At 41.1% G+C, this 26823-nt stretch overlaps 1 protein-coding gene across 1 annotated transcript; it reads right to left on the bottom strand.

The window, feature by feature from the left end:
* Positions 1 to 26823, bottom strand: CSRP2 (cysteine and glycine rich protein 2). The gene is made up of 6 exons (XM_060777423.2): positions 26717 to 26823; positions 11401 to 11519; positions 6879 to 7047; positions 3222 to 3351; positions 2240 to 2333; positions 1 to 1134 (listed from the first exon to the last, which is right to left on the bottom strand). Exons 2-6 carry the CDS (start codon positions 11510 to 11512, stop codon positions 1058 to 1060), a joined length of 582 nt encoding a protein of 193 aa, XP_060633406.1. The 5' UTR covers positions 11513 to 11519; positions 26717 to 26823; the 3' UTR covers positions 1 to 1057.

Consider the following 26823-nt stretch of genomic DNA (forward strand, 5'->3'; position numbering starts at 1 on the left):
TAGTTTGGTATCTATTTATTTCATATATAAACATTGATGTGGTAAGTAGGTCACTTCGTATACAATAATCATTCTGGACAAATACCCTTGCCAAAAATCTTGAATTTCCAACACTACTTGGGCATGTGACCGGATACTATTCATAAGCAAAATAAAAAGAGTTAATTTTTTATCTGAACATTTACCTCCAGTATCTTTGTGTTTTAGTCTTTAATGCAGAGATTTAAGAAATCTGAATACTGGGCTTGCAACAGGTCCTGGCCTTTTCTTTTAATGGTCCTTGGCAAAGACAGTTTACAAAGGCTTCCCTAAAATGCTCATGACTTTTTCCCACAGAGAATCATTCACACACACCAGCCATTTGGCTGTGTTCCTATGCAATGAAGTTGTATCATATTTCCCAACATATGGCTTGCCTCTAAATCTTATCTAGACATAGCTTCTCACTGCTAGCAGTTAACTAGAGCTAAATGGGATTAGTATTTACATTCTTAATAATTTTTAAGGACTATTTCACATAATATCATTCAGAAGTGTGTTTAAAGATATACCTGCTTAAGGCAAAGATCTTTTACGTTATGCACACATGTGAAGGGTTGGCAGTTGCTAATGCCAAGCAATCACGTTTCTCCTTCAACTGAAGTTAAATCCCTGTAGAATACCACCGCTTGATGAAGATGTACACCGGTTGCTAGAAACATATTAGGGACACTTTCGCTGTAAACCCACATTGATAATACCCAATAATCCAATACCGGATTAACAAACTCTCCCACTAGATAAATACTATTCATACCATACTTCAGAGTCTTGAGGGAAGCAATAGTGTTGTAGTTCTTCAGACCGTAGAAATTATTTTTCTCTAGAATGTTCAACACATTAATTTTCCAATAACCCAGTTCCTCTGTATGTAAAAGTGTAGTGTAGAGCTGGGAAATAGGCAGGATTTTAAAACAAAGCAATAGCATAGGAAACTAGTATCCGTTTCATACTAATTAGAAGCATTTAACTTGTATTGACTAACTAAGAACCATCTTGGTGGAATGGGAATGAAGAATCATTGAGCATGAACAAGAGCTCCAGCTCCTTGCCCATATCCAAATCCTTTGGGGCCAAAGTTTTTTGCATAACAACCTGCAAGGATAAAGAGTTAACTGTTAGTTCAATTCCATTGTGCACATGTATATTGAAATAGCAAAGCAAGCAAACTAAAATCATTGTCAGAAATGTGAGATTTTCATCTAGGGTTAAAGCATGGCTTCACACCAGGAATGGGCAACTGTAGAAGGCTAGGGGATTTGGATAAGCATCCCAGAAGACCTTGCAGGACTATCACAACTCAACAAAAAAGAAAGGTACTTTCAAACAACCTCTAGCACAGTGGGTCTCAACCTGTGGGTCCCCAGGTGTTTTGGCCTACAACTCCCAGAAATTCCAGCCAATTTACCAGCAATAACCTATGGATGTGAGAGCCTGACCACAAGGAAGGTTGAGCGATCGAAGATAGACACTTTTGAACTGTGGTGTTGGAGGAAAATTCTGAGAGTGCCTTGGACCGCAAGAAGATCAAACCAGTCCATACTTCAGGAAATAATGCCCGGCTGCTCACTGGAGGGAAGGATATTAGAGGCAAAGATGAAGTACTTTGGTCACATAATGAGAAGACAGGATACCTTGGAGAAGATAACGATGGGGAAAATGGAAGGAAAAGGCAAGAGGAGCCGACCAAGGGCAAGATGGATGGATGGTATCCTTGAAGTGACTAACTTGACCTTAAAGGAGCTGAGGTGGCCACAGCCAACAGGGAGCTCTGGTGTGGGCTGGTCCACAAAGTCACAAAGAGTTGGAAGTGACTGAACAAATAAACAACAACACAATGAGGATTTCTGGGTGTTGAAGGCCAAAACATATTGAGACCCACAGGTTGAGAACCACTGCTCTAGTAGGTGTGTGGTGGGCATTTTCACGCTATTTTAAAATCCATCTGGACCATTTAAGGCCCAAGAGAAGAGAAGTCTTCTTATAATAAGAAGAAGCAATCACTTCCTGTTTCCAAAAAGGCCAAGGATGACCTCCAAATTTGTTTAAACGTTGCTCATGTTTACAGAGGGAAATTGGGAACATTGGAGGGCAAATAAAATGCAATAAAATGTTCTCAACTAGTATAATTGTCTCCCCACCAGTGATGACTATATTCTAATAAGATGAAAACTTGCTATCTAATTTTCTATGGTCTTACCTTTGCAATAAATTTCACCATCCTTCTCTGTCAGAGTTGTTGATTCAAGGCTTTTGCCACATTTGGCACATCGAAAACAGTTTTTGTGCCAAGGCTGAAAAGAAAGGATCTGATTTCAGATGTTCTTATTGTATAATCCAAAAATCATGTTGTTATTTCAATATGCTGGACAGGTTGAGTATCTTGGAACCAGGCCTTTTTTGGATTTTGGGATGGGTTTAAGTATATACATGTGTATGTATACACACACACACACACACACATACATACATATATTGAGATATCTTGGAGATGGGGCCCAAGTCTAAACACAAAATTCATATTTCAAGTATACTTTATCTAGTACAACCTCCATATCTATGCGGATATATTCCAAGACCCTCTGTGGTATCTAAAAATAGATAGTAGCAAACTATATTTTGATGTATTATTAAACCATCCAAAATATATGGACAATTTTGGAATTAAAAGCATTTTTGATTTCCAGAAAAAGGCTTTTAAAAAAATCATGTCAGAAGCAACTTGAGAAACTGCAAGTCGCTTCTGGTGTGAGAGAATCAGCCATCTGCAGAGATGTTGCCCAGGTGATGGCTGGATGTGTTACCATCCTGCAGAAGGCTTCTCTTATGTCCCCGCATGGGAGCTGGGGCTCACAGGCAAGAGCTCATCCTGTTTCATGGATTCTAACCACTGACCTTCAGGTCAGCAGTACAGCTGGCACAAGGGTTTAACCACAGGCTACTGGTACTCAACCAGTAGTATAAATTGCAAACCAGTATTTATAAAGTTATTTTCATATTAGACTGCTCATTAATTTTTAAAAAAAATCTCAAATACAAATATTTATATCAGAAACTGGATTGAATCACTATTTTTTGCTAATAAGCTGGTTAAGACCACAGACAATCCTACTCCAACAATATTGCGATCTTGTCAGCTTAGTATTATGTGGCAAGACATTTGCAGCAAAACAGACTCTTACCTTTCCTGCTCCTATTACTTTCTCAGCTGCATATACAGAATCACCACATCTGGAACACTTCTCTGCTCCTCCAAATTTTTGGGCAAATTTTGAAGTATTTGGACTTGTTGTAGGTCGATGGGATGGTGTGCTAAAACAAACAGATGCCCTCATATTAATATCTTATTTTCATTCTTTCAGCTTACAAAAATCCCACTCCCAACAAGTATTTTCAATGCAGCATCTAGTTCTATTTGGAGCTGCTTGCTAGTTTTAAAAAGTCTGACCTGATTCCAATTGTTATTCCCAATATGAGTAACCCACTAACCAATGGGAACACAGTAGGCCAACATATATCATGCTCTATTAATTTGATGCGTCTGTTCTAATTGAAACCAGCAACTGGATTTGGGCTTCTATTTGTAGTCTTGCCATTCAACAGAGAAATCAGCTCCTGAAGAACAGGACTGTCACTTTGTATGTGGATTTAAAGAAATCCAGGTTTCATAACTCAGCTTTAGCGTAACAGCCAACTAAGCTGAGGCACAACTCGTTCAAATTCATCAATATCTTCTTCCTGCTCCCAACAGACCTTACGTCTTACATCCTGAATCTATTCAGCTTTGGCCAACAGCTGCTTGAGCCTGTACAATGAAAACAACATCATTTGTTGCAACTGTGAGAGAGTGATGCCACCCCTGCCTATCAACTAAATGAAACTCAGAGCATGTAATAAGATGTAACAGGTGGCACCAATAGGCAAGAGATGGCACAAGACCACTAGAGCCTTTATGCTCAGCCTGAGTATTTTGCAGAGCAGAACATGACGGCTCTTAGCTGAGACCACTGGCTCAGATCCATGCTAATCCACAGCCATACCTCTCATTTGCTGCTCCACTGAATATACATAATGCTGTTTTTACGATTTCATACTCCATTATCTGACACTAGAGATCTCAGAGTATTTGGAAGCAATCTTCAAATAAACCCCTTCGTTTAAGCTAAAAGTTCAAATATGCCCTATTAAAATAAAATCATTTAAACAAATGATTCAGTGGGATTTTTAAACTTCAGCGCAGCTTGAGAGTTTATGGTGCTAAAAGTCATAAATGCATAAATACTCCTTTGTAGTTGATGTGGTCAAGATAGAGGCAACATTCCTGCAATCTTTGAAGATGAGCATCTGTACCAATTTTCTCTTCTATGCCTACCATGTGAAGAAGGAGACTCTTGGAGGCAAGGATTCTCACCAGCTGAGTAACTCTAAATTCCCCTGTGTCAAAGAGACTATGATGAGCTACCCCAGTACAGCACTTTTAGGTAAAGGTTTTTCTCTGACATTAAGTCCAGTCCTGTCCGACTCTGGGGGTTGATGCTTGTCTCCATTTCTAAGCCAAAGAGCCAGCACTGTCTGTAGACACCTCAAAGTCATGTGGCCGGCATGACTACATGGAGATCCATTACCTTCCCATTGGAACTATACCTATTGATCTAGTCACATTTGCATTTTTAAAAAACTGCTAGGTTGGCAGATGCTGGGGATGACAGTGGGAGCTCATGCTGCTCCCCAGAGTTGAACCTGCAACCTTTTCGGTCAACAAGTTCAGCAGCTAAGTAGTTTAACCCACTGCGCCACCAGGGGCACAGCACTTTAAAAATAAATATAATGCTTCAGAGGTAATATTTTGGATGGAATCATGTTTATAAGCAGTTCAGCTATTTCCATAACTGCAGGGGTGGCAAGGGAAGGCAGGGAGAATCCATACCTAGGTAGCCTATTTCTCAAGTGCCTTTAGGGCCAACTGCTCTTCCAATTTTTTTTCTCTTCCTTTCACTAGCTATGGTAATGTAACTATACTCCCAACTCAAGGACAGAATACTGGTGGACAGGAAAAGGGATTTAAAGATGGGCTTAAGGATAACCTTAAAAATTGTGGCATAAACACCGAGAACTGGGAAGACCTGGCCCTTGAGCACTCTAGCTGGAGGTCAGCTGTGATCAACAGTGTTGTGGAATTTGAAGAGGCAAGAATGGATGGCAAAAGGGAGAAACGTACCAAGAGGAAGGTGCATCAAGCCAACCTTGACTGGAACCGCCTTCCACCTGGGAACCAGTGTCCTCACTATGGAAAAACATGTGGATCAAGAATAGGGCTCCACAGTCACCTATGTATCCACTGCTAAGACACTACATTTGGAAGACCATCATACTTGGACAATGAGGGATTGCCTAAGAGAAGGCACCAATAGGATCCTGACTCCACATTTCACATTATTTACAGCTGTGGGGGTGAGAAACTCAAGTGATACACGACCACAGCTGTGAGGCCTATCTCAACACAAGTAACTGGTCAGCAAACACAAGTTTGATCTGTTCACATAAGGTGCTGGACCTTGTAATACTTGTAATACTTCTACTTAATTATATTCTTGTGATATTTATTTTCATCTGTAGTGATACTAAGCCACCATTGTTCTTTCCTGAGCCAACCTATGCTGGTTAGGGTGGAAGATGAAGTAACTAAAGCTAAGGAAATGAAGAACAGAAGTGCACACAAGCACACATTCAATATTGCCAAGCCACAGTCTGGTTTTGCATCCCAACTGACTAGTCTGTTGCCCGATCCAGCATTAAACTGGTATTTATGAAGTTCACGTCAACTTCAGCATGATTAAGATGTAAGCTCCTACTCAACATCTTTTTAAACACTAATTTCCCAAGTCAAGCAAGCTTCATCCAACAGGAAACTACACACAAGCAGTGGCTTTGGCAATGTTCCTAAAGCTATAATCACTACTACAGGCAGAACACAAGATGGCTGACTTTCTCTTAATGATGTTTATTTTCTGAACAGCCTCAAATTAACTTTTTTGTATGTCAGGAGCAACTTGAGCAATTGCAAGTCGCTTCTGATGTGAGAGAATTGGCCATCTGCAAGGACGTTGCCTAGGGACTCCTGAATGTTTTGCCATCCTGTGAGAGGCTTCTCTTATGTCCCCACATGAGAAGCTGGAGCTGACAGACAGAAGCTCACCCCACTCTTCTCATCCCCAAGGGGTTTCAGAGCAGCTTACAATTATGGCAAAATTAAATGCCACATAACACATACAGATAAACAAATACAACAAATCAAGCAATAAAACAGTTAAAACATATAAATACAATAAAACAGATTAAAATCATAGTGCCTAGTTCCATAATCGTTATTTGTGCTGCTACATTCAAATCAGATTCCATATTGCACTACTCCTCAAATGCCTGAGTCCAAAGCCAGGTCATTAACATTTCCTGAAGACCAGGAGGGAGGGGGGCCAGTCTGATGTCTCTTTGAAGGGAGTTCCATAGTCGAGGGGCCACCACTGAGAAGGCCCGGTCTCTCGTCCCTACTAGTCACACTTGCAAAGGGTGTGGGATCAAGAGGAGGGCCTCCCCAGCAGATCTTAACACTAACTGGCTCATAGAAGGAGATACATCCGGACAAATAAATTCAGCCAAAACTGTTAGGGCTATTATTCTCTTTTGCTTACAAAAGCTAACGTGATTGGCATTTGGTACCTAATATGGGTTATGAGAGTATGAAGATGGCAGTTCTCAAAAGCTGAAGAGATGGCTATTTCCTGCTGGAGTGCTGTCATTCAAGTTCTAGCTAGCTAGAAACAAACCAATTCTGTCCTTACTTGTCATGCTTGATGCCCAGCCTTTCCCCTCTGTCCATGTTGAGAGTGCCTGCACCCTGGCCATAGCCATATCCTTTGGGACCATACTTCTTTCCGTAGCACGACTTGCAGTACACCTCTTCATCGTGGATGGCTACTGTTGTGCTGTCTAAGTTCTTCCGGCAGACCACTGGAGAGAGAACATTTGCTTTTAAAAGTGGGTCTGTTATAGTTTACTATTCTGTAACAGAAAGAAAGATCACGTGCCAGATGTTCTCACTTCTCTTTCCTTGCCTATGGCAGTTCCCAGTAAACTATACAGAACAATTATAAGATTAAAGAGGATTTGGATTTTGTTTTTTTGTTCCGCTGAATTATATTCTGGTCTATGAAAGGACTTTTCTCTCCTTCCCCTTCCCCTTCCTGACTGACATTTACAGAACAGAAGCCTGATCCTGTTTAATTAGTGAGCCTGCAATGAATCCAAGCGCTGAGGTCAGCAATTTTTCCTCCTGCTTTTTAAAATCACACAGAAGAATTACCATCTCTATTAGTGCCAACATATTTAGTTATGCAACAGTTCCCAAGCCCACTTTTACTTGATGAAAGTATCCATAAATAGATGTCACAGTGGATTAAAATGTCTGGGTCTCCAGTTAAAATCTAGTGGTTGAGCATTAAGCCAACTTTAAGCTACACCTGGAAAACTCTTGGCAATCTCTTGTCTCACCTATATCTGCTTTTTCCATTTCCAATTGTTTGTTTCGTTGCCTGGGAAAGGAGGCCAGTGTATCCCCATTACAAAGAAAGATGGTTGTTTTCACAGGCAACTCTCACAGCCAAGTCTCAATGGATTACTATCCATACAAATCTAAAATACTACCTGTTTCAGGGCAACATGCTTAAATTCGCAATAAAGGCAAACATTCAAGATCAGCATTGTTTTGACTGTCAAGATTGTTTTCCCCAAAAATAATTGTGTATAAATCTAAACAGATGCAAATCCCAATTCAGTTTTAGAAAAAAAATTAAGCATAACTTTTTATCTATTTGTTTTTAGTTTTTACTCTGAAAGTATTGGCAAATAGCATAATTGAGAAGTGTGGTAATTGGGATCAGTTAATACTTTTTTTCCCCTTCATGTCAGGTGCTATTTGAGAAACTGCAAGTCGCTTCTTGTGTGAGAGAATTGGCCGACTGCAAGGACATTACCCAGGGGATGCCCGGATGTTTTTACCATCCTATGGGAGGCTTCTCTCATGTCCTTGCATGGAAAGCTGGAGCTGACAGATGGGAGCTCACCCCGCTCCACAGATTACAACCTCCGACCTTTTGGTCAGCAATCCTACCAGCACAAGGGTTTAACCCACTGCGCCACCAGGGGCTCCTACAGTTAATACTGCATGTAAAGTTAGCGCGGGACACCTATTTTAAGTGCGGGATTGAGGCTCCAGGAGAACAGGGTTCAAATCCCTGCCAAGCCATGGAAACTCATTGGGTGACCTTGGACAAGGCACGCTCTCTGAGCTGAGGAGGAAGATGATAGCAAACCTCTCCGGAGTAAATATTGCTAAGAAAACCAAAATAGGGAGTCTCTGCAAGTCCAAATTGACATCAAAGCATGTAATAAGCACTAGTGAAACACAACTCTTTTTGCTTCTATTTGCAAAAATGTAAAAACAGGGGGCCGTCTTTACATCTAGTGTGACCACTACCATTGCTTGTCAAAAGTAAATCCGCCATATGAAACAAGATCTAACTTTTCATTCTTGGATAAAAGCAATTTAGTAATACATTCCAGGCTTCTTCAAAGCATCATTTGGTTTCTGAAAATAAAGATTTTAGACCTCAGATCTACTAGGAGCCATGAGGACGAGGCACTGCATTTTCATGCCACATTTTCAGAGGACAGTTGTAATTACATATCCCCATTTACCACCAAGTATTCCATTTATCTTTAGAAATCTATTCCTTCATAATTCACAGAAGTGTACCTCAGCAGGAAAGAAGCTTGAAAAGATATAACAAGTTTGAGATTGCTCTTCTCAGACTAATCACGTTCCACTCCCAGACTTACTTACTGGCATATTAGACAGTTGTTAACAACTTCCCTACCTTTCCTAATTTACAGCTACTAAAGATTCTAGCTGACGACATCCCCAACACTTCTTTACATATGTGCTACCATCTGCATTTTTATCTCATGATAGTGCTGTTTTTTTTAATTGCAGTTGCATTACCAAGCAATTATTTTCATATGCTCCTTTGTTTAGCCTCTTCTAATGAACAAGCTTTTTAGTACAAAAATCCAACGCTTCAATAAGCTGTTTAGGCTAAAGCATAATCACATGGGTTCTGCTCGTTTAAGACAATCCATGGGCTTCTATGCCAAAGCCTAACAAAGTTTTGGCTCCTATACTCTTGAAACAGAAAAACAACCAAATCATTTAATTGACTTATTTGGGAAGAGATCCAACTAGTGAATACTTTTTCACAAAAACAAACAGCTTTTAGAACTAAAAACTGCCATTCTGATGGGCTGTTCTTCGTATTTTGTAATGTTCGATTCTTAAAAATCAGGTAATCAACTGGAATCCAGGTTTTCAGTCAGAATTGACCACATGGACAAAATTTTGTCATTATTGGGATGGAGCTGGTTCAGACTCATAAAGAGTTCCAGAAAATTTGACAGCTTGTGCATTATTGTGCAGTTGTATCTGAAGGTATCTGCCTCCCTGTAGATTTTGGGGTTTAACTGTTACGAAGATGAATTGTAGGAAGCACAAAAGAGTTCTTGCTATCTGAAAACACATTCCCTACAGAGTCAAATGTACTTAACAGAATAATAATAATAATAATAATAATAATAATAATAATAATACAAAGGGATTGTGGCGTAGCTGGCTGAGTGTCAGCTGCATTAAGATCACTCTGACCAAAAGGTCATGAGTTCGAAGCCAGCCCGGGTTGGAGTGGGTTTCCAACCAATTGTGTAGCCTGTTGTCGACCTTTGCAACCCGAAAGACAGTTGCATCTGTCAAGTAGGAAAATTAGGTGCCACCTTAAAGTGTGGGGAGGCTAAATTAACTAATTTATGAGGCCATAAAAAAAAAGACTCCAGCAAGCACTCCAGCAAAAAGCATGCAGGGAATGTGGAAGTACTTCACCAGTGTCGCAGATGGACAATGAAAGCGACAGCTCCCCTGGCAGCCAGAAAAAGTTAAAATAGTCTCTGTCTATGTCTGTATATGTTGTATGTCAAAATTGGCATTGAATGTTTGCCATATATGTGTACACTGTAATCCGCCCTGAGTCTCCTGCGGGGTGAGAAGGGCGGAATATAAAAGCTGTAAATAAATAAATAAATAAATATTCTGCTCTATCTCCCTGAAGGGATTTTTAGGGCAGATTCCAAACATAAAGAGCAAACATTCAATGCCCGAATACAACAACAATACATCCATACTAACAAAATTTAAACAGCCCAACATATAAACATGAATTATGACTTAACAACTAAAATTAAATTAAAAAACACAGCCTGTTACAATAGACATAAGACAAAATATCAAACAGAAACATCGATTTCCCAGTTCCTTGGGGAAAATAGATTGATCATTGCTCAAGATATCTATTGAGCTGGTGAGGTGAGCAGGGCACAGATATGGATGGTAGCTAATAGTCAGACGTATAATGGTAGTATTACCAACTACTCCTCTTCCTCATAAGCCAGTGAGCTGCTTTTTGAAAGCAGGGAGGGAGGGGGCTATCTTTAACTCCTTAGGAAGGGAGTTCCAGAGGAGGGGGGCAGCCATGGAGAAGGCCCTTTCTCTCATTCCCACCAGCCGCGCTTGGGATGGGAGTGGGACTGAAAGGAGGGCCTCCTCTGATGACCGCAGTGTCCAAGTTGGTCTATAGTGGGAGATCCAGTTTGTCAAATAGCCTGGGACCCGAGCAGTTTAGGGATTTAAAGGTAAGAACCAGCACTATTTATTATTCAGATATCTCACAGGTAAATCAATGGATGTGGAACTTGGGCAGGGGTCCTCAAGTTAAGGCCCGAGGGCCAGATACGGTCCTCCAAGGTCATTTACCCGGCCCTCGCTCTGAAATGACTTGAAAGCACACAACAACAACAACAACAACAATCCTTTCTTATCAGCCAAAAGCAGGCCCACACTTCCCACTGAAATACTAATAAATTATATTTGTTAAAATTGTTCTTCATTTTAATTATTGTATTATTTTAAGTGTTTTTGCAGTACAAATAAGATATGTGCAGTGTGCATAGGAATTCATGCTTTTTTCAAATTATAATCTGGCCCTCCAACAGTTTGAGGGAATGTGACCTGGCCCTCTGTTTAAAAAGCTTGAGGACCCCTGATATAGGGTGATGGGGACCACCTGGTATTCTGAACTCTGTGAATATTCATTCATAACCTTAGACGTAAAATTATACCCTGTAGAGCTAAACCATCAAATTGTGTTCCTACCACTTTTGCTAAGTTTTTTTTTGACTGATAAGAGCTCAGTAAGTACTTACTACAAAGAAAGCAGCATCTGTGAAAGCTTCTGCCATCACACTGAACCTCTTCTGCATGGTACACTGTTCTGCCACAAGCTCCACACTTGTTTCCACCTCCCCAATTTGGCATTGTGAGCCTGTAAAAGAGTATGTCAGCAGTTACAACAGGGAAATGCACTCTTACATACCATTCTGAAGAAGACTTTGGGGAAGAAAACAAATTACAGAAGCATTTAGCTAAATTATCTAGCCTGATGGTCATTTTCCTTCTCCTCCATCATAGCCTAGAGTACGAGCAGGATGAAGCAAGTCTTAACACATTTCATAGAATATTGAAACTTTTAAGTTATGTTTAAGAGAACCAACATTTTAAAAGTACATCCATAGATATTTGAATGAGAAAAGCAAGCTAATCCACTCAAAAATGGTTGTATCAAACCGATAGAAACAGGCTTGGGGGAATTTGCTGGAATATTGCACTAATATGGAGAGATACTGCTAGAATGCCATCACAATTCAAGAGCAGGTGGATAACTCCTATCTTTGCCCTTTCTGTTGGTCAGAACAATAAGTCTTTGCTCCCATCACAATTTTCAATTAAGTGTAAGAAGTAAACATGTGCAGTCCATTTTCCTCTGAAAAAAGAAAGCCAAGTGCAATACCAAGTTGCTTATTGTTTCCAATGTTTTGGACAGGCAGTTTGAAAAAAAGTAACACATTACAATACCATTAATAATGTGTTACTTTTAGACAAGGGCGCATCACATTATTGCATTAAAACTATAGAAAAACATTATTTTTACTAGCATACTAAATCTAAAAGGAGCCTTCGGTGGTGCAGCGGGTTAAACTTCTGAGTTGCTGATCTTGAAAAAGCACAATGTTTTTTTCTTCAAACATAATGTATGACAATGCCTTTACTAATACTTTACTTTGTAGATATTCACTGATTAATTAAAACTCATGTTATTAAAGTGAACATGCAAAGCAGCTTATAATAGTCTCACATATATTAACTGTGAGAACAAAAAACATCAATGGAAAAAAACTCTATAAAAGAAAATTTTAAAATCCGCTGAAGACCATTTCCAAGTGTTTACTTAAATAGTAGGGCAATAGGTCAAACCTCTTGGGTACAAAATTTTCCTAATCTCACTGTCATCAACAAGAACAGCCTTTTCCTGCTCCCTTTCAGCTACAGTATGGTATAATCTTGTTTGCATGTTTCATATAGCTGCAATTACTGGAACTAAAGTTATTTCCATCTCACTGAGACTGATCATATGATTTGCTATAATCCATTTTTCTATTTGAAATTTTAGTTTGCTTCACCACTGATGTTAATATCTAACATGACTGCTGACATCTTGTTAAGTTTTAGATGTGTCCATTACTGGCTGTAGTTCGCTTTTTGCCATGCAGTAAGTCTTTCTCAAGAAGAAAACATACATGTTCTTATTTCAGTTATTCTGCAGTGCCTAACCATGGAGACTTTTGTTGTCAATGTTTTTCTTCCTCAAACGTTTGAGAAATACTAAATACAAGCATTGTACTTTTGTAAACTGCACTAACTTTCAAATTCTTCATCTCAAGGCATCAGGAACATAGAAAGCTGCCTTATGCCAAGACAGACCAGTCAACTTTGATTCTCCAGGGTTTAAGTCAAGATTTTTCTCCTACTTCAACCTAGCCATTCCTGATAACCAACAAAGTATCCAATTTGCTCAGGGTGTGGAAACCAAAGGAAGTTGAGTGTTGGGAGAACCTCAATGAGGAGAAGACACTTGAAACCCCTTTTCCATTCTCCCACCTCCCAGTCTTCAATTAGACTCCAGGACTGTTTTTGATCCCTTATCTCTTCCTCCTTCTCACCCACATGGCCATGCAGTGGTCCAAAGAAAGATGGGAGACAAAGATTGTTGCCACCTCTGTTCCACAACACAGTGATATCATTCTCCAGGACTCTGAGGATACTCAAATCATTGTGTGCTGGAAGTTATCAAAACACAACCAGCAGCAATGATCATCATTTGCCTGACATTGATCACTAAATTAAGCCTGCCAAGGCCACTGGATGTGCAACAAATAGGTGTCACTGCCTGTTTTCATGTGTTTCCAGATCTACAAATGTGTATTTTGGCCAACCTTTGGAGGGTAAGGACACAAAGTCAACTGAGGACCATCACTGGTAATGTCCAGCATAACCATAATCCTCACTTGACTGCCCCAAGCCATCCACCACATGGCCATGCTACTAGCCAGGTGCATTCTGACAGCCTATGCACAATACTTCAAGCATCTGCCAGGACATCCTAATGGTCCTCCTGAGTTTTACCAGCTACCAGAACATAGTTCACTGCTCTCCATCTACTCCAAGGTGATGTTGGAGGGCAGGAAAAGCATGAGTCAGGAGAGATTTTGTCCCTGCTGTGAAAAAAAAAGTTATTGAAAATTTCACTGTTTCCAATTATGTTGACTAAATTATGTATGTGCTCACCCCCTTGAAAGAATGAATAATTGAAACATGCATATCCCTATAGGAACCATTCCTGGCCTTGCTTAGATTTTGACTTTAAAAGAGATGGGATAATGTTCGGGATAATATAGTGGAACAAGTTACTGTATGTGGTTTTTCACAACTTTCTAAGGATGAAGTAGCACTCTCATTTGAATTCAGAAGCCGTAACACAGACGTCTATCTCTTTTACATTACAGTTCTTCCTACTTCGGCTTTAATGTTCTGTTGGGAACTCCATCATTTACAAGACTAATCCACAGCTAATCAAGCCAACATGAAACATGGCAGTTTAGAGATCATGCCTCTGCGGCAATGATTTTTATGAATTCTGTTGGCTTCAAAATAATCAGCTGTACAACAGAAAATTGGAGTTACTACCCTCAGAAACAAAGCTTCTCATACAAGAAAGAGGAAGGCGCAAATGTTTTAGGGTACAATGTGAATCTGGCCCATTTCCTAATAATCTGGAATCAGCATAATACTTCCCTCTTCACAGTCAATTCCTTGAAGGGTATGTTGAAATAATTTTAAATAAAGCACTGGCTGTTCTGCTGGCTTTAGACAGCTGGGACTTGGAAGGGAGGTTAGTTTTAGCTGTTATGGAGTAAGCCTTTCAAGGAAGGGTAGCTAAAGAGCAAAACGACCATTGTTCAAAGGCAGCTATTCTTGGAATGTGGAAAAATGAGATTAAAAATTAATCCAAAAAAGGACATTTGTGCAGTCTTTACACAGCAGTTATAAAGTCCACTGTATGATAAATGCCTGATCTAGAAGCTAAGTTTTGGGTAACAACACCAATTTTAGCTACTCGGCACATGCCTTTACAATTCCCAGAAGTTTAATACTGCTTATGCATGCTTTAGTATTATCCAGTGTTCACTTATCGGGGGTTGGACCTGATAGCCCCTAAGACCCTTTCCAACTCTATAATTCAAGATGAGGCTGAAGGGCTACTTAATATAGTATGTGTTATTTTTGTTCTGCCGTTATTAGCACCATCGGCATCTACAAAGTCAGGATTCTTTACATTTATTCAAGGATCTGGCTGTACTGACATCATGCAAGGCAAACAGAATCCAAGAAGGGTCGGCAACTCGTTCTGTTTCCAAACCATGTGTCTTATAAGATGATATGATTTAAAAACATCTCCCAAAGAAGAGGAACATCATTTAAACAAAGTATTTTGTGCCGTCGCGCCTGGGGGCTATAACTCTTAGTGAAAGAGACATAGATGTGACATCTTTCCCCCAAGGGATTGCTTCTTGCCTTCCTTTAAAGAACTGGAACTCCCAAGGACCAAAACACTGTAGATAACTCAAAATAGGTTTTATTGTTCACAAAGAGTTATCCCTTTAAGGCAGGGGTCCTCAAACTAAGGCCCAAGGGCCAGATATGACCCTCCAAGGTCATTTACCCAGCCCTCGCTCAGGGTCAACCTATTAGTATTTCATTGGGAAGTGTGGGCCTGCTTTTGGCTGATGAGATAGGATTGTTGTTGTTGTTGTTGTTGTTGTGTGCTTTCAAGTTATTTCAGACATAGAAACAACTTGAAAGCACACAACAACAATCCTATCTCATTAGCCAAAAGCAGGCCCACACTTCCCATTGAAATACTAATAGGTTTATATTTGTTAAAATTGTTCTTCACTTTATTTATTGTGTTGTTTTTAAGTGTTTTTTGAGCTACAAATAAGATACGTGCAGTGTGCGTAGGAATTCATTCATGCTTTTTTCAAATTATAATCCTGCCCTCCAACAGTTTGAGGGACTGTGACCTGGACTGTGATCTGTTTAAAAAGTTTGAGGACCCTTGCTTTAAGGCAATAAGCTGGAAGTTTCAAAGAGGGTAAAGGAAATATCCATTACAGTCTCTGGTTGTCTTGGGTCCAAGGAGATTTCACAGCTAAGAAGCTTTTCCTGTTCCCTCTTTTCTCAATGGCTGTGAAGGTCGGAACAAACACAGCCCCCAGTCCAATGGCCTATGTTGAAGGCACAGAGTCTTCCTCTTGATGCCAAAGGACCGATTTGAAGGTGCTTGGGTCTCCTCAACATTGTCCAGGGTGATCTGGACATGAAGCATGAGTCCCAAAGGTAAAAACCTTAGAATTGGTGATGAGAGGTAACTTAATTAAGGGCTTTAGAGCCAAGTCTCTTTCTCACGTCTATCTGATAGAAAGTTTGATGGTAGAATGGAAAAGGAAAGGCTCTTCCCTCCTCCAGGAAGAGGTGGAGCCAAGCAATTGAGCTGAGGAAGCAATATAACTGGTGCAAACAACATTGATTGACAGCTATAAATAACCAATCAATCCAACTATACATTTACAAACTAGGCAAGTTTGGGGATGTTATACAGTTTAAACCTTTGCACTTTAAAGTTCTTCACACAGGTGGTGCCACTCGCGCCGTCACTTTTTTGTTGCTATTCCTTACTTGGAAGCTATCCTAAGTCATAGATGAAGCTATAATTTTTTTCTTCCCACTTCAAAAAACCAGATACCAAAAGGAGAACAACCCCTGTATTCATGGGATCAGTACCACAAAATGTCATATCTATGCATTTCCTAGGTTGGTGTACCTTTTGGTCAACTCCTAGAAGTATTAGCTAGCTTGCCCATTGGTCAGGAATTCTGGGAGCAGAAGTCCAAAACACCTGGAGGACCAAAGGTTGGACACTACTGTCCTAGGTCATCCAGCTACCTAGGAAATGCCTAGATATGGCATATTGTGTCATATGTGGCTAAATTAAACCACAGGTACTGGTTCTATGAATACAGGGCTTGTACTATGAATGTGTTGACCACAGAGTCACACTGGAGGACATTAATAATGCCTATAGAGGTATAAAGCTGCCATGCTAGTTGCTGATCCAGCAGCCCGGCTTTTATTTCCTGGCAGGAGTAGGATTTGCATTGCCCCCCAGGCACTGCAACACTAAAGGATGTTGAAAAGTGAAAGTCTGCCAGTGGAAATTACCAACAGGCTTCCAGCCTCTGGGGGCATTTTTTTTACAATTTAAAATAGTGTTGCAAGCTACTGGAATTGCATGAAAATAGGTTTGTCAGAGTAAAAACTGGAGAAACCTGTTGTATCTTCAACAGTTGTGTTGAAAAGGGCATTTCAACAGGCATTGCTTATTATCTGGTTACATGATAAGTGACATCTACTGAAATGTTCTCTTTTACACAACTGTTAAAGTTCTAGGAACCCTCTCCAAATTTCACTCTAGTAACCCTACAACTAAGTCCCACCTCAATACTTCTCAAAGTGACCATTTCTGATCAACCAAAAGGGTGCCCGAGGGCCCTTCCAGACAGACCCTATATCCCAGGATCTGATCCCAGGTTTCCAATTTATCCCAGATTATCTGGCAGTGCAGACTTATATAACAAAACAGTAAACCTGGGATCAGATCCTGGGATATAGGGCCTTCTGAAAGGGCCCTGAGATACTACTGGGGAGGGCCAGCAGGTACAGGAACTGGCCTCTCAGCCTTGGCAAAGGGCCCACTCCCAATTTAAAGTACAATCTTATACATGTAAACACACATCTCACACAGAACATCTGAACAAGACTTTATATATTTCTGGCCTGAAATCAACATTTGCTTCCTGACTTGCCTGGTTATACAATTGATCAAGGCACTCAGGTGTCTTGACTCCGTGCTTCTATGCATCACTTTTTGGAAACAATGCTCCTAGCAAACAAAATAGTGGCTATCATTGATTATGTTAGTTTATAGGGACAAAAATAATTTTAAAACTAGGGAGTACATGGGAGGAAATACTATTTTTTTTCTAGACTCTAATATTGGGTAGTGAGGAAACATTAACTGTAACACCAACATCTCATTGGTAGATTTATGTTTGATTTTCAAGCTTCTAGTTCTAACTATGTTGGTTTACCACAGGAAACATTTCAACTTTTAGTTGAAGATGCAGTCGGTACTTCACTGGCGATCCCTTTCCTGTAGAGATATGTCTATATAAATATGTACGGGAAGCTCAGGAGTAACTAAACCTTTATCAGATGTTTTGATCATCTGTGTTCATATAACGGAGTTCTAAGCATTGTTCACTTCATCCTTCTTATTGGCACAACAGTGCCTATATATATGTGTTGAATTGTAGTCAATGGTAATTTGCTCCAGTCTGAATGGAGTTATTCTGATGTTGCCAGCAGGGCAATGTCAAGAGACCTTTCAGCAGCGCCTTACAAGCCCATATTTAACTATTAAGCAGCTAAACTCCAAGTTATAATAATTGCTTTCTTCTTTTGGTTAGGCAAAAGCTTAGTGGAAAACTTGTTTCTTGTTATGAGAGATGACGGAGCTTGCTTTTAACAGAAAAAGTAGTCCCCAAGTTTTGGGACTGGCCCTCAGCTACTCAGCAATTAACTACAAAGAGGAACGCTCAACAGTTAGATAGTAAAAGCCAAACTTCTAATAGCACGATCACTTACTCATTCAGAAAACAAGATGCAGAGCATCCCAGAATCCCCCTTTCTCTTTTTTGACAAAGAGAAAGACTATGACCAGAGACCAAGGTTTGAATCTCTGCTCAGACATGGAAATCCACTAGGTAAACTAAACTAAATCACACTCTCTCAGCCTTAGAGAATGGCAAAAACAAGCCTTCCCAACAAGAAATCCCCATGTCAGCAATGACGTGAAGGCGCACAGTAGCAAACCCATTTCCTGACTTTTCAGTATGTACTAGCTGTGCCCTGCCACGCGTTGCTGTGGCCTATAGTAAAACTTATCAAAGTTGAGGTAGATATCTGGACTATTATGAAAGAGAGGTCCCTACCTATTCCTTCCCCCTTTTCCTCCCCCTTTCTCTCCTTTCTTCCTTCTCTACCTCTTTCTTTCTTTCCTTCTTTCACTACTTGGTTTCATCCTTCTCTCTTTCCTTCATTCCCTCCCCCTTTCTTCCTTTGCCTTTCTTCCCTCCCTGTTTGCTTCTTTCTTTCACTTTTTATTTCCTTTTATTTCACCACCATCATAACAATAACAATAATGCAATGCATTGCCTCCGGGACCTGACACCTCTCCCATCCCCCCTAAAAGGGTCTCAGAGGAACAATAGCATAATAATAATAATAGAAATAACAACCTTTACCCGCCACGTGTTGCTGTGGCCAATCTTCCCTCTTTCTCTCCTTCTTTCCCTCCCTCCCTCCCTCCTTCCTTCCTTCCTTCCTTTCTTCCTTCCCATCTTTCCTTCTCCTCTTCTTTCTCTATCTCTTTCCTTCCTTCCCCCTTTTTCTTTCTCTTCTGCTGTCTCTCTTTCCTTTCCTTCCATCTTTCCTTTTCTTTCATTTTCTTCTTCCTCTAACTTTGCTTCCTTCCCCCTTTTTCTTTACCTCCCTTTCGCTTTCTTCCTTCTTTCCTTCCTTCCTGTCTTTCCTGGATTTTGACAGGGCGGGGTGGGGTTTGGAGGTGGCGTGAAGTAAAAGGAGGTAAGATTGGGGCAGGGGAGTGATGGAGCATGGGGTTGCGTGTGTGTGTGCAGCAGCGGGGGGAGTGATGGAGCGTGGGGTTGCGTGTGTGTGTGCGGCGGCGGGGGGAGTGGGGTTGCGTGTGTGTGTGCGGCGACGGGGGGAGTGGGGTTGCGTGTGTGTGCGGCGGTGGGGGGAGTGACGGAGCGTGGGGTTGCGTGTGTGTGTGTGGCGGCGGGGGGAGTGGGGTTGCGTGTGTGTATGCGGCGGCGGGGGGAGTGATGGAGCGTGGGGTTGTGTGTGTGTGTGCGGGAAGCGGCGCGGCGGGGCTTGGAGTGGGCATGGTTTCCGCAGAGGGAACGTTGGCCGGAAGACTGTGTGCGCGCGCCAAGGAACTTGCGGCTGGGCGCCAATGCGCATGCTCAGTTGTTTTGCTGTTTTGTGAGTGTGTTGTTGTGTTGTTTTTCATTTTGAGTAGATATGTTTGTACCTTGTGGGTTGTGTTATGGGCATGGGAATTTTGGTTAAGTTTTGTTGGGGTTTTTTTGAGTTTTGTTGTTTTGCCGTTTTGTGAGTGTGTTGTTGTGTTGTTTTTCATTTTGAGTAGATATGTTTGTACCTTGTGGGTTGTGTTATGGGCACGGGGATTTTGGTTAAGTTTCGTTGGTTTTTTTTTAGTTTTGTTGTTTTGCCGTTTTGTGAGTGTGTTGTTGTGTTGTTTTTCATTTTGAGTAGATATGTTTGTACCTTGTGGGTTGTGTTATGGGCACGGGGATTTTGGTTAAGTTTCGTTGGGGTTTTTTTGAGTTTTGTTGTTTTGCCGTTTTGTGAGTGTGTTGTTGTGTTGTTTTTCATTTTGAGTAGATATGTTTGTACCTTGTGGGTTGTGTTATGGGCACGGGGATTTTGGTTAAGTTTCGTTGGGGGATTTTTGAGTTTTGTTGTTTTGCCGTTTTGTGAGTGTGTTGTTGTGTTGTTTTTCATTTTGAGTAGGTATGTTTGTACCTTGTGGGTTGTGTTATGGGCATGGGAATTTTGGTTAAGTTTCGTTGGGGGGTTTTTGAGTTTTGTTTCCTCATTGGATGCCCCTAACAAATTTATATATATAGATTCTGCCATGGTTGTTGTGAGATCCTCATAACCCCATCCTCTAGGTATGCTAACCCAGCAATATACTGATGGTTGAACTGTTTAGGATTAGTAGATAAGGTGGCTATGATCAGTAAGCAGCAGCATGGTCAATTTTAATCAATCCTCTCAAAACAGGTATGTAAGGTAGGGATGGATTTCCTCTTGTCTGGGATCACAAATGAAGAACTTGGGAAAGTTATTTTGATGGATTATAGCATCCAGAATTCCTTGGGTGATATAACCAACTGCCATGCTGTCTGACAAGTAGTGGGACTTCCTATTCTAAAATGTAACTTTTCCAAATTCTTTATATTACTTTTACCAAACATTTCCAAATTATTTACCTTTCCCATGAAAATTTCCTTTGCTAGAGATCAGCAACATGATTGCAAAAGAACTTGCTTTTAACAATACATGTTAAATATTTTAACAATACATGTTGATATGTTTTACCTAGGTCTTTGTAAATGCTTTTAGTCCCATAATTATGCTACCGAGTCTAATTTTTCCTTTACAATAAGCTCATCCTACCAAGAGACATAATTCCAGCAAAACCTGTTTCAGTGTAACAGTGAACTTGGTACAGTAATCAAAATTAGCTGGTGATTCAGCTGATGAGCAAAACTTTCCTCCACATTTATGTAAATTATGTGCAAATGTAATTACCAAGTGTAATCTAATTGATTACTGAAGAAGTCTGATGCCATCTGAAGTACGGATGAGATACTTTCCTTCTCATAACCCCCACCCCCAAGTCTATGGTCCCAATAGAAACCCTTCCTTCTAAACCCAGAAAAGGAGCTTTCACTGGTAACTTGGGGAAAGGAGGGAAAATTATTTTAAAAGCCCACTTTGTAGTCCTGTTTTGGACCAAGTTCTCCATTAGATGTGTTGCCGAAGGCTTTCATGGCCGGAATCACTGGGTTGCTGTGAGTTGTCCGGGTTGTATGGCCATGTTCCAGAAGCATTCTCTCCTGACCTTTCACCCACATCTTTGGCAGATATCCTCAGTTTAGGAGGTCTGTTGAAAACTAGGCAAGTGAAGTTTATATATCCGTGGAATGTCCAGGATGGGAGAAAGAACTTTTGTCTGCTTGAGGCAAGTGTGAATGTTGCAATTGGCCACCTTGATTAGCATTTAATGCCCTTGAAGCTTCAAAACTAATGCTAATCAAGGTGACCAATTGCAACATTCACATTTGCCACAAGCAGGCAAAAGTTCTTTCTCCCACCCTGGACATTCTGCAGATATGTATAAACATCCATTCACCTCTGACACAATAAATAAAAAATAAACACTCCAGAAAAACATGCCGCAGATCTCATCCAGAAAAGGTAATATTCTGTAGTAACCAAGCTGTAGAACAAGCTCAGTGAATCAGAAAGCATAGTTGTATAATTCTTTGGCTCCACCTTTGAGAAGCAACAGCCTTCCATTTCCCATCTGTCTTTAGCAATTCTTCATGACAGAACCTGCACTAGGCATAGAGTGAGAACTCATTCTAAAAAAAGGGAGGGGATTTTTTGGTAGGAGCAATGGAAGGAATCCCTACATTGTTTCTATCTTTGACTGTTACAAGATCTCATACTCTATGTCCTTTAGTCAAGAACATTTTACAAAAATTTAGAAATCTAAACAAAATAAATGTGAAAAGTATGGAAGGGAAAAAAAAACCCTATATTTGCAAAGCCTTGCAAACAAGGGGAACTCACAAAAGGACTGGCTCAAACATATACAATGAATGCATCAGCTAGGATATACTACTATCTGGCCAAGGCATATTTTTGCCTTCAGATCTGCATGCTTAACACAGGGATTAAAAACTTAGAGGGACACTCTATTTAAACTCATTTTGCAGCAATTCCATTCTATTTGCGCTCTCATTAAATGCCAACTCCTATTTGGGAAACAAAGTTGTGATTATTACACCTTATACCTGGAAGAAACAAAGTGTAAGCTCAAGATATTTAAGCACTTAACAAGCAGGTGATTGGGACTTGAAGTTAAGGCATGTGACTAAGCCCCATTACCTACATCATTTAGCTTTGCTGTTAAAGGGTTTACACCAGGTAGATGTACTTTTCCTAATTAATCCATGTCTATTTAGAGAGGCATTTTACAGTACAGGGAGATGGAAAGGTTCCAAGTATCAGTGAGCAGCTATATAGAAACAATACAGAGTACTCGGAGTTCCATATACAATCCTGCAGTAACATCTTCTATAGGAATGAGTACTCAAGGCCCAAACCGACAAATCCCACGTTGTTTCACACAATTGAGTACAAGGACTCTCTTACTCTTAGCAATAGAGCAACTCTGTATCTACACCAAACAGGTGTCTGTAGTAAAGGTAAAGGCTTCCCCTTGACATTAAGTCCAGTTGGGATGGACGCCTCCTAGGTCATGTGGCCGGCATGACTGCATGAAGTGCTGTTACCTTTTCGCTGGAGCAATACCTATTGATCTACTCACATTTGTATGTTTTTGAACTGCTAGGTTGGCAGAAGCTGAGGTTAACAACACCTGCTCTGCAGATTCAAACCACTGACCTTTTGGTCAGCAAATTCTGCAGCTCAGCAGTTTCACCCACTGTGCCACTGCAGCCCCATTAGGTGGCTGTAGTGTGTAATTACATCATATAGCTGAACCGGAGCATCAACACAATGCAATTATAGCAGTCTGATACCAGTTTAAATACCATGACTGCATCCTAAGAAATCCTGGGATTTGCAGCTTGGCAGGTACAAGGACTACCAAGCATGGTAGACTGTATTTCAAAGGAAGGAATTTACAAAACCACCTCTGAGCATTCCTTAAGAAAACTATGAAGTTCATGGAGATGACATAAATTGTGAGTCAGCTTGAAGACACACACAGGGTGTAATGGTTCAGGTTTTGGACTAAGGCACTGGGGGAAAAGGGTTCTACTCACACTCTTCAGCCTAAAAGGAATGCAATGGAAATCTCCTGGGGAGAAATCGTACTTACTGTAGGTAAAGTAAAGGTTTACTTTACCTACAGTAAAGTAAACCTCTGGGGGATGGTGCTCATTTCCATTTCAAAAGGCAAAGAGCCGGCATTGTCCGTGGACACCTCCAAGGTCATGTGGCCGGTATGACTGCCGGAGCACCGTTACCTTCCTGTAGAAGCGGTACCTCTTGATCTACTCACATTTGCATGTTTTTGAACTGCTAGGTTGGCAGAAGCTAGCGCTAACAGCAGGAACTCACCTCACTCCCCAGAGTGAGGTGAGTTCCACCAACCTTTCAGTCAGTAAGTTCAACAGCTCAGTGGTTTAACCTGTTGTGCCAACAGGGGGCCCTGTTGTAGGTTTACTGTAAATCACAAGTCAACCTGAAGACACAGAACGAAGGCTCTTGTAAACACCTATGTACTACAGTAGTGGTTCCTAAGTGGGTTCCCAGATGTTTTGGCCTTCAACTCCCAGAAATCCTAACAGTTGGTAAACTTGCTGGGATTTCTGGGAGTTGTAGGCCCAAACACCTGGGGACCCACAGGTTGAGAACCATTGCACCACAGCATCAGAACTCTCTTGCAGAGTTCAAAGGATGACATTAAACTAGAAATCCTAAGATTCTACAGGATGGAGCCAAGATGATGATGAAGTAGTAGTAGTAGTATCAGGGTACAGTGAGGATTTACCCCCAAACCTGTGCTGTCTGGAAGATTCTGGGAGTTGTGGACTAGAAAAGGAAATCTTCCAACTTCTACTAGAGAGAAGATTATCAAGCTTTCATGTTGTTACTGATTGCCACTGCCAGGCCTGGTGGAAGTTCCATTTTGTCTCCTGGATATGCCATCAGCTGGAGACCCCTCTCCCCAGCACCAACTGTTGCTCTGGGCCAGAGTGAAGAGAGAGGGGGCCAGGGGACAGTTCCACCTTGTCTCCTGTGCTATTCCTATAATATAATATAATATAATATAATATAATATAATATAATAATGTAATGCAATATAATAATAACAATATGATACTATAATTATATATTTATATTACGTGTAATATTACTAATAATATTACAATATAGTGGTATGGTGCAATATAGCAACGTTTAATGCTGATATTGTAATATGCTAATAATATAATATATTGTATGTAATATACACCTTGTGAGCTGCTATGAGTCCCCTTCGGGGTGAGAAAGACAGCATATAAATGTTGTAAATAAATAAATAAGTGCTAAGATCCCAAGGATGCAGGAGAGGTGTTGTTCTCAACACCCAACCCTTGCTTGGAAAAAAAAAGTGGGAGGGCCCTTTTATTCTCATATCTTGCCTGTGCACTTTCTTCAGAAGTCTATATACCCATGTATATGTCGGGAAACTTAGTTAAAAAAACAACAACCCAAAAATGCATGTATCCACTGGAGTACTGGATGTGAACTCTTACATATAAAAAAAGGTCTGACCACTTTCTCAGAATGTGAGAGCTTAAGTCAGTGTGTCTCAACCTGGGGATGCAAGGGGGGGGGGGGGGGTTCACCAACAACCATCAGAAAACGCATATTTCTGATGGTCTTAGGAACCCCTTTAGCAAAGAAGGCTGAAGATCTCTCCACCTTGTTCATCCTTTTTGTAAACAGATGGCAAATCCTCCCACCAAAAGCCCTCCTCCTGCTCTCTGGATGTAAGTGAGCTAACACAAAAACTCAAGGTCAATGCTCACCAAACCTTTCCAGTATTTTCTGTTGCTCATGGGCGTTCTGTGTGCCAAGTTTGGTTCAATTCCATTGTTTGGTGGAGTTCAGAATGCTCTTTGATTGCTCTCAAATAACAACTACAACTCCTAAATGACAAAATCAGCCTCCTCTCCAACCCCACCAGTATTCAAATTTGGTCCAAATCCGACCTCAACTTGAGGTTGACTTGCATATGGTACTTACTTAATTGACTTGGCCACTGCAGCACTGGTGCAGGGAGTGCAACATAACCCACAAGTCAGCGTGCTGAAGCCTGGGAAAGCTAAAAAAGACTGTTCAGGGAAGAAGTTCTACCTAAGCATTGTTTTAGAAATGGTATTCTATGTTTCTGAAAATGGACCAGTGATTTAAAAATCACTTTTTGAATGAAGAGCAGTGATTTAAAAATATGACTAGATCAGGCATAGGCAAATTTGGGTGCTTCTTCCAGGTGTTTTGGACTTCAACTCCCACCATTCCTAGCAGCTGGGGGGAGGGGGGAAGAAATGGGCCTGAGGCTATTAGGAATGGTGGGAGTTGACACCAAAATACCTGGAGGGAGTGTCCAAGTTTGCTCATGCCTGGGCTAGATGAAAGAAAAACTTAGACTTCTTACAACAGTCCAAGCTACTGAAGCCTTGTTGGACCTCCTGTCACAGAAACATGGGTTCAAATGGCCGAGACTTGTCAATTTGTGTCTCACCTGCAGGCACCGAAGTTCAACCAAAACTGGCCAGGAGAGAGAAAAGAGAGAGACCATGCCTCTCCCTTTGGGCCCTTCCACACAGCCCTATATCCCACAATATAAAGGCAAGAAATTCCACATTATGTGCTTTGAACTGGGTTATCCGAGTCCACACTCTGATAATGTGGGGATGCCCTGCCTTGATATTCTGGGAGAGGCATGGTCTCTCTCTCTCTCTCTTCTCTCTCTTGGCCAGTTTTGGTTGAACTTCAGTGCCTGCAGGTGAGACACAAATACTCAATATGCCCAAATTTGAATACTGGTGGGGTTGGAGAGGAAGTTGATTTTGTCAGGCCCTCCCACACAGCCCTATATCCCATTCTGTGTGAAAGGGCCCTTTGATGAGGAATGGTCAGCATTAGAGCCCAGCCATAGAAAGACTGAACTACAGCTTGCCTCTGAGCATGTGCAGGGAGGGGTTCTGCACAGAATGCCTCCAAAACGCGACCCTGAGGTCTGCAGGAAATCTTGTGCCAAAGTCCCAAAGCGGTGAGAAAGAACTCCACTGGGCCCCCCTCCACACAGCCCTATATCCCAGAATATCAAGGAAGAAAATCCCACATTATCTGAGTGTGGACTCAGATAACCCCATTCAAGGCAGACGTTGTGGATTCCCACAACGTCTGCCTTGAATGGGGTTATCTGCCTTGATATTCTGGGATATAGGGCTGTATGGAAGAGTCCAAGAAATGGTCCCAAACTTTCCCTACAAAGGCTGCAAAGTTAGGACAAATTCAGAAGAGGAAAAGCAAGAAACGAGGGAGAGGAGGAGGAGGAGGAGGAGGAGGAGGAGGCGGTCTTACCTGGCTTTGCGCACCAAGTCGCAGCAGGGAGACCTCTCCAAACTCACCGCAATTGCGCTCTCGGGAGGCTCTAGCCGTCCGGGAGAGGATTTATATATCTAGCAAGG

This window comes from Anolis sagrei, chromosome 5, assembly GCF_037176765.1.
Source record: "Anolis sagrei isolate rAnoSag1 chromosome 5, rAnoSag1.mat, whole genome shotgun sequence".
NCBI lineage: Eukaryota > Metazoa > Chordata > Lepidosauria > Squamata > Dactyloidae > Anolis > Anolis sagrei.